The sequence below is a fragment of the Populus euphratica genome, unplaced genomic scaffold, assembly GCF_000495115.2.
Source record: "Populus euphratica unplaced genomic scaffold, PopEup_1.0 scaffold2942.1, whole genome shotgun sequence".
Taxonomy (NCBI): Eukaryota; Viridiplantae; Streptophyta; class Magnoliopsida; order Malpighiales; family Salicaceae; genus Populus; species Populus euphratica.
Window position 1 is genome coordinate 2,030 of NW_011502785.1, and position 14,406 is coordinate 16,435.

At 31.3% G+C, this 14,406-nt stretch overlaps 1 protein-coding gene across 1 annotated transcript; it reads right to left on the minus strand.

The window, feature by feature from the left end:
- Positions 1–10,055: 10,055 nt before the first annotated feature.
- Positions 10,056–13,157, minus strand: LOC105119448 (SWI/SNF complex component SNF12 homolog). Its single transcript, XM_011017590.1, has 2 exons — positions 10,930–13,157; positions 10,056–10,395 (listed from the first exon to the last, which is right to left on the minus strand). Exons 1-2 carry the CDS (start codon positions 12,498–12,500, stop codon positions 10,323–10,325), a joined length of 1,644 nt encoding a protein of 547 aa, XP_011015892.1. The 5' UTR covers positions 12,501–13,157; the 3' UTR covers positions 10,056–10,322.
- Positions 13,158–14,406: the final 1,249 nt, after the last annotated feature.

Sequence of the window (14,406 nt, forward strand, 5' to 3'; positions counted from 1 at the left end):
CGGGTTGTTTATTACTTCAACACTCCTACACTTAGGAAAAGACATCAATCTTTTGATAGTGTCAAGTTTTTAGCACCATGCCGGAGAGGTAAATTATTTTACTGATTATAGTATTTATTTTATTTTCTCTTTTCACTTTTCTTGTATCTAACTTCGTTTCTTTTGTTTTGTTTCTTCTTTTGTTTTCTTCTTCCTTTTATTTTCTTCTTCTTTTTATTATATTCCTACAAGTACATAAGAGTATGGTCACATATATTAAGTGGTAGACTTTGTAAGGTATCCTCATCATTTTCAGAAAATATAGCCAAAGAAGATAATCAGTCGCTTTATAATGAGAATAATCATGTTAGAACACTTAGATACCACATGAATCCCATAATAACAAGTACACCATCATGTATAGTTTCCCCCCTATTGCATCTCATTTTAATTTTAAGCTAGGCATTATTCAATTTTTACCTTTTTTTTATGGCTAAGATTTAGACAATCCATACTTGCATTTAAGGGAATTTGAGGAAGTATCTAACACTTATAATGACTCAGATTGTAGCATGAACACCATCATATTAAAGGTTTTTCCTTTTTTATTAAAAGATAAAGCTAAAACATGGCTACAAAATTTGAGACCAGGATTCATTTGTGCTTGGGATGTAATGCAACAACAGTTTTTAAAGAAGTTTTTCCCGTCTCATAGAACAAACACTTTCAAAAGATAAATCATTCCTTTCACTTAAAAACCAGGAGAAACATTTTACCAATATTGGGATAGGTATCGAGACTTATTTAATACTTGCCCTCATCATGGTTTTGAATCATGGAGATTGGTTGCATATTTTTATGAATGGTTAACACCTAAAGATAGGCAAATGGTGGAATTGATGTGCAATGGAACTTTTGAAGATAAAGACCATGATGAAGCAATGGAGTACTGAGACTTGTTAGCTGAAAATGCTCAAAATTAGAACACCATAAGTACTTATGAAGCACCAAGTAAAAGCCAACCTCATACATCTAGTGGAGGTATGTACAACCTTAGAAAAGATCATGACCTCCGAGACAAGTTTGCATCTTTAGCTAGAAAAGTCAAGGCACTAGAATTAAAAAAGAATGGTCAATTAAAATCTATTCAAGACATTGTGTGTCAAATCTATGAAACCAATGAACACTCAACTAATGATTTTCCAACTTTGCCTTCTTTCAAGGAAGGCCGCCATGAACAAGCTCATGCTTTAAATAGTTTTCAAATGCTCAATCAAAACTCATACTTGCAAACATACAACCCTAGTTGGAGAAATGACCCAAATTTTAATTGGAAGAGTAATAATGATAATGTACAAATTTCACAAACACCATTTCAAGCACACTATAATTTCCAAAATTCTTATGGATATGCACCTTCTTATGCTCCACCTCCTAAAAGAAATCTTAAGAAAACATTGCATGCAATCATTAAAAAGCAAGAAATAATCAATACTCAACTTGCCCAAAACATGACATATTTTAAAGATACTCTTTCAAAATTGACATTTGCTTTTAGTTTTTAAAAGAAAGGTAAGTTTTCATCTCAACCACAACAAACTCTGAAGGGTAATACAATGCAAATGCAAGTAGTTCTAGAAACTAACACGTGGATTAAGTCAAATCAGTCATCATAATGGTAAGGTTATTGAAAAACCCACTATTGAACCTTGTGAGAAAGAAGATGAGTCAATCTATGAGGGTAAGAAAGGGGTTGAATATGAATATTGCCAAGAAAAGACTAATTCCTTACTAGTACATTTATTTGCTCATGTCATGACCAAACAAAGGAAATTTAATCATGATATTGAATTCTTTGAAACTTTCAAATAAAAAGAAATCAAGGAAAAAAAAGGCACTAAAAATGTTGTCGCAGATCATTTGTCAAAATTGATAATAGATTCGATATTCGATATCACACCAATCGATGATTACTTTCTTGATGAATCTTTACTTTCTCTTAGTTCAATGCCTTGATTTGCTAAAAATATCAATTTTCTTGCTTTAGGATTTTTGCCAGCTTATTTGGATAACCAAAATAAAAGAAAGTTTTTAAGCGACGTGCAAAAATTTTATTGAGATGATACTTACTTATTCAAATATTGTTCTACTCAAATATTTCAAAGATGCATTCCTGACAATGATATAAGTAGTGTCATTAAATTTTATCACTCTAAGGCATATGGAGATCATTTCTTAGAGAAAAAAAGGACTGTGAAAATCTTACAAAGTGGAATTTATTAGCCCATCATGTTCAAGGACTCACATGCATTCCAAAAAACCTATGAAAATTATCAAAAGGTGGGATTTATTTCAAAACATGAAAAGTCTTTAAATAATCTTCTATTGACTCTTAAGTCTCATCATAGTGGAGATATGTATCATACAATTCATGACTTATGACCTCATTTTCATAAAGAACATACTTGGTATAATCTTGAGAATCTAACTAAAAAAAAACCTTGTTTGCTAGTTTTTTTAAAAAATAAATGGGAAGCCTATCACTGACCTATAGAGAGTGTTTAAGTCATTCTTGGATGTAAAACCAAGAAAAGGTGTAAGCCATAATCATAACTATCTGTACATGTATATGTTTTTTTTTAAATATAAATAAATAAATAAAGAGAGTGAGACTCCAGCTGGCCTATATATAGGTGATATGATTGCATTTTCAAGTTCTCATCTATAAAATCTTCTCTTCCTTCCTTTCATTTCTACTCAACCTATACATTCAACAAATATAAAAGTGTGTAGAAATGGCAAGTTCCTCAAGTCATCACTTAAAAAACATTTGTGTTTTCGGTGGATCCAGTCCTAAGAAGGAAATAGAGTTTTTAAAATTATTAAATCATCTTGGTCAAGTACTAGCTGAGAAAAAGATTCATTTAGTGTATGGGGGAGGCACCCTTGGGTTAATAAGGGGAGTGTCAATAGCTGTATTTTTAGGAGGTAGTCAAGTTTTGGGGGTTGTCCCTAAAGCTTTAGCAAACAGGGATATTATTGGAAAAATAATTAGAGAAGAACTACAGGTCTCCATAATATTTGATTGAATGGATGCAATGTTTAAACACACCGATGCCTCATTGCCTTACCAAGTGGTCTAGGCATATTGGAAGAGATTTTTCATATTTCCTCTTGGGCCTAACTTCACATTCAACATAAACCTATAGGTTTGCTCAATGTTAATGGTTTTTATGATAAATTGTTGTCTTTTCTTGATCATGTTGTGGAATAGAATTTTTTAACATCTTCGACATGACAAACCATAATCTCTGTTGCTACTGCTAAATAACTGATTGATCAATTGCAATCTTTCATCCCTGTAATTGATTCCTCCATGAGTTGAATAGAATGGTCGAACAAGGAAAGTCGTAAAAAGCTGAGATTGGATTTGAGCCTTAGTTTGTGAATCCTTGTGTCTTTTAGTTTTAGGAATAACATAATATTTGTGTTTTGTTGTTTCTTAAAATTATTTAAGTGTGTTTCAGGTTTGTTAGTAGTTCCTGTTTTAGGTGATGTCTTCTATATTCTATCTTTCTAGTTTAGAACATTAAGGATAATGTCTAATTTTGGTTAGTGGGAGAGGGTATGAGTAAAAAAAAGAAACTAACTACTTTTTTATATATATAAAATCATTTGATAAAATTGTTATTACTAAGATTATAGAATAAAGGAGAATTTTATTGACTCTTGAGAAGTATCTTAGTAAACATTTTCTAATGGTTGTTTACAATATTCATAACAAGGTCTATCACATATTTCTCTTAAAATATTCAAGTTTACAAACTATTGCATTATTATCACTTAATTCTGCTCATATACTCATTTAACAAGTATTCTTAAACCTTTATTTTTACACACACTTTAATATATGATTGTGGGTTGCACATTGGATTATTACATTATTTATGTTATTTTGTTAAAGGTAACAACTAAGAGAAATGGATAGTATATAATTTGTAAAAAAAAAATAATAATAATAATAATAATAAAAACGTAGATAAATTTGGTTTCTCAGCCTTCCTAACCTAAGCAATTAAGCCCGAAAGGGTGTTTTAACACCTAATACCCTAAAGTCAATTGACTTGGGAGCTATTGGCTCAACCCTTGTTACATTGGTTGAGAAGAAAAACTTAATGAAATCAAATATTACATTATTTATGTATCAATATTTGCAACCAGAGTTATTAAGCTCGTAGAGGAGTCTCAACACCTAATGCTCTAAGACCAAATGGTTTGGGAGTCATTAGCTGAAAGCTCATTATATGGGTTAAAGATGTATTGTGTTTTTAAGTTAAATGTATATTAATAAAAAAAGAAAAAAAAAGAAAAAAGATAATAATCCCAACCCAAGAAAGTTAACCTTAAACATTAGAACAAAAATTTTATTTTCTTTCAAGTAAAGCCCTATAACTATGTGTTGATATATTGAACACAAAAGAAAGGTTTATTAATATCTTGTTTAAGAGGTATTAAACAGATATATAAATTTAATGAGAGTTTGTTTATCTAGATAGATTAATGGAAGTTGAATGATGAATGCTTTGCTTTGTAGAATTTGCAAATTGTTTTTCTATTTTAACACTTTGATTACTATGAACTAATAATAAGCTGCTTGGGGGCTATGATTAGTACTTAAAAGTACATTTTTATCCAGGTTTTATATCATCATTTTTCACTTGAAGAATCAATAACTCCTTAATGAAAGCATGTTTTATAATAAAAAGTCTAATACCATAAGATACATTTAATTTATAGTAAATGATCATTCTAAATGTAGGCCTATCATATAAATAAAAGGATTGATTGATGAGTTGAAGTACTACAATTGAAAGGACAAAGATAGGGTAAAGCTTAGAAAAAAGATACTAGTTTAGTCCAAGATGTGGTCACCCACTCAACAATTAGTCATCAAATCAATAGTTTCCAATTTTGACCTATAAAAGGAGGCATTTACCATACATTTAAACATCTTAGTTTTCAGATTAAGATCATGCTTTTTTGCTTTCTCTTTATTTTAATGTCTAAGTTTTACTTATATTAATCTCTTTTATGCTTCTCATTTTCTTTCCTTTACTTACTTAACTTTTATTTTATTTATGTTCTTATCTTGTTTATTTATATTTCTCTTTTTTAGTATGTTTACTTAAGTTTATTATGTCAAAGTGAAAAATTTTATTCTAATGGTATAAGAATAAGTATAGTGTAAACTTAATATGAACTTTAATGTTTGATACTAACATGTTTTGTATTTGTTATCTTGTTCACTTTTAATATTTTGCTTGTTAAATAATTAGTCTAGATTTGTGTTGTATAACACTTAGCATAACAAATACTTGGCACTTTTATAGCCCAACCGTTTGGTATAACCGACACTTGTGCTATGAAAGGAACTTAATTTGTTGTAACATAAGTTATAATCATGAAAGCCTGACAATATTTACAAGTATTAGCCTTGTTCGAATAAAATAACTAATGTAATCATGTTAACAACTTATAATCCGATTAGAACCTTTTTTGTGTATGGTTTCCAATTGAGTAATAAAAAGAGTTTATAATATACTTGTTTGAAATACTATTAGTGGATCCTCTAACCTTGAGATTTGTTTTTATCATTATTTGATCCTCACATTAATCTTCCATATCAAAGTTTTCATCAACTTTTTCTTTATTATTATTAATATTATCATTACTAATACTACTACTACTACCACCACTATTATTACTGTTATTATTGTTGTTATTGTTGTTGTTGTTGTTTATAATTTATACAATTAACCTCTTTGTGGTTCGATCCTGATATTACCGAGTTATTTATTATTTTGACACTCCTGCATTTGGGAGAAGACATCAATTTTTTGGTAGTGTCAATTCGTCATGAAGGCCCTTATTGTATGGTTGCTATTTCTTAACAGCAGCAATTTGTGCAAGAGGATTGGAACAACTAGAAAGAATAAGAGCTTCATGAGATCCCTGGAAATAACTTTGATTGATGAGGAATATCATGAAAACTTGTATGAAAAATAAATAAAAAAATCCCTCGAACTTTAAGATATAGATGTTACTTAATGTGAATGGATGAGGATATGACATGATTTTAGCCTAAATTGTTTCTAGAATGGTTAAAATAAATATGAAAAATATGTCTTCCAAGCATGATTACATGATGTATGTGGATGAGATATGAAACAATCATATTTAAAAATTATAAAATATATGTTAAATGTGGAACGAAGATATGGTTCTTGGGTTAAATGGATGTGATGATAATGTTTAGTAAATTATGATATGACAAGAGAGACTTTAGAAGCTGGACAATAAACAAGAGAAGTGGGATTGTCACGAGCAACAGGTAAGTGCTTAACACCATACACTAGTTTTAAATTTAATGATTTTCATTACTATAGTTGTAACACCTTGTAGTTATCAATATTATAATGATGGTTTGACCCTTTAACTCAATGAAAATAGGATAAATTCTTTTTTTATCATTAATCTTATACTAACAAATCAACCATACAATCATATTCATACATTATTCACTAATTTTTAAATTTTATTAAAATTTCAATAGTCTTATTTATCCAGATCACTAAATAGTTATTCTTTTCACCTAAAATACATATTTAACAATTTATAGAAATTCAATTCCTATAATATAATAATTCATTCTTACTCTCAGGGCTTAGACTGCTTAATTAACCAATTATTATTTCCATCCAATATATACATTTTAATGTTTATTACATATATAGACAATCACATGTAACCTTTCATTAAGAACAATTCCATAAATTACAATTCAGATACATTCAAGTTCTACTTTCATTCCTAAATCATACTAATTACAATATGTTTAATTGTTATCTCTATTTACTATATTCCCTTTAGGACAATAATTCACTACAATACTAGTTAGTTCACAAGTTTAGACACAATCTAGCAAAAATATATGTGATGCCTCTACAACTATAAAAATATTATAAGCTTTCAATCTAATAACACAACAAAAGTCACAATTCACACATATATTTTATAGACACAACTAGCTAGTGAACATTTTCTTATTCTATGCATTATATATAAAATCACATAAGTATATCAATCTTACACTTCATTTATGCTTTGATAAGTATTTTTTTTTTATTCATATCTTTTTCTCTAGTTTTTACACTTCCTTACTTTTTACAAAATTCGCTATCAAAATTCTCATTTTTAAATACACGATATTACCCCTTAAGATATATTAACAAAGAAAGTTCTTACTCCAAGCTCTTATTATAAATACTCTTAAAAACACATGATACCACAATGAGCACTTTCTTTCAAATTCCAAACTATAATGCTTAATATTTAAACTACCTAACTAAATATATTATCATTTAGTGCACACCTTAACCAATCTTTCCTTATCTCCACATTACGTAGGTATGACACTTCATATCTCAACATACACATCAACTATTGTTTAATTGTCACAATGCATCCTTATATATTTTCACACCACGGAGTCCACATTCCTTGCTAAGTAGGGTTGCTACATCAATCCATTTTCTTTTAACATTTGAGATTTCACTAAACACCATCGCTTATCACTTTTAAATTGTTGTTTTGACCACTATCCCATTATAATATGACCATCTAAATGGTCTCTTAATGTACTGTACTTTTTCTATTAAAACAACTCTAAAGTGCATCGCATTATGTTATTAAATATACCCTTCTTATAACATAATATACTGTCACCAATGCCTTCAAACACATGTTACGTATAATTCAAACAATGGTGACCAATATTTCAAAGATCTTTCATTGTGAATTGGTTGTTTAAGGTTCATTTAAACCAATGTTAATATATACAATACTCATCATCACTAATTTCTCTCAACCATATTTCTCATATATATATATATATGCACACACATAACTACTTATGCATTATATACATACCCACCACTTGGGGTTAAAGTTCTCAACATAAACACATGTTTGTCACAATCACAAGGGTTAAATCGAGTTACTACACCAACCCTTTATCATCCAACATCTAGGTTTGCCCAACAGCCAATTTATATTTACTTTTAGGTTATTATATCAGTCATAACTTCATTAAATTCAAATTATCAGTTGTTAGATATTTACATTGTCAAAAATATCTTTAATTATACCATTTTTACTCCATCAAATAACCCTAAATAATCCTTGTTTACACTAACATAACTAGTGCTAATTACATGTTATTCATGCTATTGAAACAACTCCAAAATACATCATGTTATGCTGACAATTCAACCTCGAATGTATTGTTTATTCACCGAAAAAAAGAGCCCTAACTATTCTATATGTATGTGTTATAAGTAGCCCTATTTGTAGTTGTTTATGCTGTTAAACTATTCTATATGTATGTTGTTATAAGTAGCCCTATTTGCAGTTGTTTATGCTGTTAAAATAGCTTGAAAACACACCAATTTTCATTGACATAAAAAACACCACTCATACTACAACTCCACTATCTACCTAGGCTTGAAACACATCACTTTTATGTTGTTAACTTAAACTTGTCATCATATTTTTATTTTATCATTCCTACAATCCAAAACTCTATGATATACCACCCATATTCCATAAAAATATCAGATCTTCTTTATTTCAAATAATCTTCCATACACACATGTAAATATGTAAGAATTAGTAAAATGTAAAATTAGTAAAATGTAACATTCACCATGGCATACTAATTTTGTTAGGTTTTTTAAAACACATATATGTAATGAAAACGATAAATTTAAACTTTTTTAGGTGTTCTAAAGATCTTATTAGATATATCTAGAATTGTTTAGAGTTTATAAAAATATTACTTTAAGATTAAATGTTCTTATTAGCTTTAAATATTTGCTTCAAAACTAGATTATCACAAACCACAAGCCCCTTAAATTTTTGGATTTTAGCGATAATCCAAACAAACTACTAGTAATAAATATTTTAAACCCTTTTAAAAGAGAGAAATTGATATTCGTTTGATTGCTAGCTCTTTTTTTTATGTTTTAAATGTTTTTGTATTATACTATACTTTTAGAAAATAAAAAGCATAACTATCTATTTATAAAATTTTTTAAAAAACCCTATAAATGAAAAAAAAAAAATCAAGTCTATTCTTTTCATCCACATAAGCTTCATTTATCTCCGTTAAAGTTCCAAGCCCTTCTGCTACCTCTCCAAATACCTACAACAAAGAACTAGTTTTGTGACTTTTATAGAGAAGTGACAGCCAGACTGAGTTACTCTTAAGGGCTGTATCAGAAAGATACAAATAAATTTGTACACATACCTTTTTCCTCTTGTGCGCAAATATACTAAACCCCTGGTTTGGTGCCGGCATAGAAGCTTGAAAAATACTCATAGCGATCTCCTTGCAGGATGATCTCGGTGTTTTGAAGGAGAACACTAAATGATATTGTAAAGGAAACATGCTCATCAGCATTATCTTAGTACATTTAAAACTTTCGTGAGAAAAAATTTCCTCCTTTTCATTAAACAGGCATATAGGAAACAATTATGAATTCTTTTTTTGAAACACATTCATAAAATTATATTAAAAGTTATCGAAAATATTTCTGCAAATATTAAATATCAAGAGAATGAAAGCAAACATGTAAATTGAATTCATTTGATGAAAAAAAAAGGTGTCATCAACATATAGAAACTTGTAATTTTCTACAATAATAACACGACCGTCTCTCTTGATTGCGCGCACCGGAAAGGCCATTACATTGCCCTACAAGTAGTAGATAATAAAACCCAAAAGTCGATATGCAATGTAGTAATGTGTCATGTCCACCCTGCAGTTAGAAAAAATCCCCAAGACCACAACAATCCCTATCATTGACTCTCAGCAACAGCTCTTGTCGCTATCCATTAACTATAACAAGTGAAAAGGAGAATAACGCCAATTTGCTTACCAACTAATGCCAAGCATTCACAATATTATGCTACCAACACAAACTTCAGAGTAACTATAAATGCATCATTCACAAAACTGACAAAACATAAGCTCAACGATGGCAATTTTTTTTTTTTTTTTGGGTTCTAACATGACGATTCAAGCAAGTACTAGGATAATTAAACCTAAACAAGCTACTGAACATATTTTGTTGTATTACAAGCAAGGAGCATTCATTCCAGGGCAATTAGCTATAGGGCAATGATAGGCTGTGCTATTTCCACAAATCGAAGGTGAAAATCTACAAATGCTAAGTTAAAGAATCAGTGACTGTTACAGATTAGCAGCTCTTAAAACCCCCAAATCATGTGCTCGCAGGAGCATCACTTCCTACAGCAGGCTTGCGATTCAAGTAACGAATAACAGCATCTTCAACCCTGTTGAGTTCAAAATAAGTACAGATGAGCGGTTGTTTCTTTTTGAGTAGTAATGTGCAGGCTTTCATAAATTGAATTACATGCCCAAATCAGTCTCTTTTTGATTGTGCATTAGAATCCTCAACACATTTCCCTTTGTTAATCTTGATAACTTTGTCTGGGCATCATCACTGCCGATATGTGAATTGTGTGAATCGTTAACAGAAACAAGCATGATAGTGTGGTCAATTAACATGTCTTGGTATCAAAACTAAACAGGAAAGAGAGAATAACCATTTGGCAAGTTGCATGTGACGCAATCGCATGTCAGAACCCATGTTTTTAATCTTTCAGGAGACATTGCTTTCAGCAGGCAACATACATTTTATCATTTAACTCATATTCTAAGGTGAATTCTGAACAAGACTAGTCATCAAGTCAACTGTAGCCCTCAAATAATGTGCAAATGGATGAGTGGACCTAAAACAGTAGCTAAGGATCAAATAGATGAAAAAAGTAAGTCTTGAAACAAGGAGAAATTGCAATTGAGCTTACCATGGTTGGTTAAAGAAGTCCGAGCGGCACTCTTTCTCAGCATTTCTGCTAGCATCTCCAGCTAACAGCCTCAAATCCTTGCTTTGAGATTCAATCAGAGCATTGACAAATTCCACAGGTGATTGACTAAATCCAAGGAAGAATGCCCGTCTCCTACGATGTTCATGAATTTTCCTTATAGCAGTACATATTGCCTCATCACAGGTATCAATCTCTTTATTCTTCTCAGCATTTGCCAACAAAGCAAACAATTCCCTCTGTATTGGAAATGGCACATCCACCAGCACATCATAGCAGACAGTTCCAGCTGGACTATTCCCTGAAAGCTTAATTTTATGCTCCAAATGTATCGGCTGTGGAGGAGATAAATGCGGAGATATCCTCTGTGAAACCATCGTGAATTTCATCTTTGATTCCCCAAATACTTTCTGAAGAGGTGCATCGCAAATGAAAAATGAAGGGTCATCAGGGTTCTGCAGTTTCCTAGCCTTCACATAATGCCAAATTGCAGCTATTATTCTAGGACGGGTTTCAACCTCTATACCAAGAACTTCCATCAAAGCTGGAGAGAGCTTAAATTTCTCAGGCACATAATTCATTTCCAATCTTATATTCACAGTGAACTCTTTATCCCCTTTTCTCTTGACTTCAAAACCCTCGTGAGGTGCAGGTGATCGAGCATGCTCCCATATGATGATATGATGATCAGGATACAGTCTCTGATCCAACTGAATGGTCACTCTCTTAAAAAAAGATGAGAACTTCGGGTACAAGGGGTTTGATTTCTGGACTGCTCCAGGCTGGTCAGAGTCTAACCCATCTTCCATGATTCTCCCGATAACTTTAAGAGTCCAAGTAGGAGGCTCAGCATTTGGCTTCTTGGGGATTGTTCTTGTCTGATTGGCAAATGTATTGAAGACATAAATTCGAAGGGTTTTCTGCACACAAGGAGGACTTTTAACGGCCTCCTGGATGTCAACCTTCTTTCTAGCTAAAGCAGCATCAACACGAGCTTCAAACTCAAGAAGCTGTGTGTACAGAGCAGACTCTGGCAGAATTGCAGCCACTCTATCTTGTAGCTGCTTCTCTGGTAGCTTCTGCTTCTTTCTACGTGCAGCAGATGAGAGATCCATAGGTTTCAATGGTGAAACCATGCTAGAAATGGGAGCACCAGGAGGCCTACCCAAAGGTTTCTGAGGGAGCCGTTTTGCACTAGCATTCCCGGGAGTTGAGAATGACGGTGAAGACGAACCCAAATTACCTATGCCAACATTCTGAGTTTGGTTAAGAGAGATCCCTTGTGCTTGGAGTTGCACATGAGCTGCTTGAATTTGAGCAGCATGAACTGCTTGTGTTTGAGCGTGAGCCTGCTGTGCTTTCAAGTGAGCTTGCACAGTAGCCTGTGCTTGGGACAGCTGGAACTGACCACCCTGAAAGGCAGCACCCATTTGACCTTGTGATTGTGCGAAGGATGGATTCGCTCCCATAGATGGATTGACCATCCCCGAATTACCAAGTGGCGACGAAGATTGCCCCAAACTCTTTGGTGTGGTGTTGTTGTTCATAGACATAACCAATCCCTCTGTCAACTATCCACTAAACTAGCCCAAGAACAAGCTAACAAAAACTACGAAATCCCCAAGCAACTTCAAGCACACAAAGTATCAAAAACCTTAAAAAGGAAATACAAATCCAAACAAATTACAGCCCTTAGGAATCAGGAATCAAATAGAAAGGAAAAGTGAGTGAGCTTCAAGAGACAGAAATGAAAAACCCTAATTGCACCGGAGATGTTAATTGAGCACAAGAATATTCTGTTGTTCTAGATAAGGAACATTAAAATAAAAATAAAATAAAATAAAGGAAAAGGAATTTGAATTTGGATTTGGATTCGTTAGAACAGAAATGTGAAAATCAGAAAAGAAATGAAATCTTACATTAGGGTAAAAGCCTTCTGCATCTGTTTTTTTATTTTTTATGTATTTTTCTCTAGTTTGCCTCCTGCTTCATAGTGAGCTAAAGCTAAAGAATTTGCTTTGCAGTGCCAATTGAGGAGAGAGAAGACTGCCTTTCCTTTTCATTTGCTTTGCAGTGCTAGTGGAGGAGAAAGAAGGTTTGGGTTCATGGACAATGGGCCCATGAGGCCTAAATTCAATAATGGATTACGAGTGCTTTCTCACCAGGAAACAAGTCGAGAAGGTTATAACCGAAGATGGAATCCTATCTGTGATTAGAAAAGGTATCGAAACACAGATCTCATACAGGTAATATGCTATCACCCTTGAATTATTTATATCAATCGTTGAAATACATACACGTCTGGCAAATTTCTTAAATGTTATTTTGATTTTTTTTTCTTAATTAGATTTGTAGCGTAATGAAATATTTCATTGCTATGTTTGGTATAAAGAAGCTTTTTCTTGTGATGTAACTTACTGTACATCACATAATTTCAACAGTGCAAGTACAATTAGTCAAGAAAAGAGAATCCAAATATTAGCCATTTATTTTTTTAATTTTTTTTATCTTAGCTTCATACTTAATATTACTTAATATTGCAGTTTCAATTCAAACAAAAAAATATAATTATTTTTATGTTTTAAAAGCATTTAAAATAATTAAATTTTCTTTTCTTTTCTTTTTTATTTACTTTAAATTAAAATATTTTTATATATTTTCAAATTATTTTTATATGTTAATGTCAAAAATAATTTTAAAAAAATATAAAATATTTTTTTAATATATTTCCTAATAAAAAATAATATAATCTCGGGCATCTTTAAATCTTAGATCCGGCACGCTGCCCAGCCCACACTATTTAGGACCCAACTATATTTCATACCTATGCGATACTACGAGCATGTGGCATATTTGCATATTTTTAAGGATTTATAAAAAAAATCATTAAAAATAAAAAAAAATCATATGGAGATGTTGCATTCCATAATGTTTTCAATGAAAAAACTATAAAATTAAATTATTAGCTAACTTAATATTAAAAAAATAAAATCACAAAGATAATTTTGAAAAAAATCATAACAAAAAAATAAAAGGACAAAACACCATGCAGGGAAACACTGTAGCAATCTATAGTGTTTCATGCTAAAATTTACAGTTGTAATTCTCAACCAGCTTGTTGCGATGTTACGGTCACACAAATTAATTACCTAATTAGTACTTAAAAGTGCATTTTTATCAAGGTTTTATATCATCATTTTGCACTTGAAGTATCAATAACTCTTTATCCAAAACATGTTTTATAATAACGTATCTAATAATATAAGATACCTTTAATTTGTGAGAAATGTTCATTTTAAATGCAGGTCTATCATATAAATAAAAGGATTGATTGATAAATTTAAGAACTGAAATTGAAAAGATAAAGAGATGGCCAAACTTAGAAAAGAGATGTCGGTGCAGTCCAAACCGGAATACTGTTCGGTAATTGGATCATACCTAGAGCTGTAGATCTCATAT

Excerpts from the sequence above, each read along its gene's own strand:
- LOC105119448 (XM_011017590.1), bottom strand. The coding sequence starts at position 12,500 with ATGTCTATGAACAACAACACCACACCAAAGAGTTTGGGGCAATCTTCG. Across the intron at positions 10,396-10,929 it reads GACTTCTTTAACCAACCATG|GGTTGAAGATGCTGTTATTC; the intron begins GTAAGCTCAATT and ends TGAACTCAACAG.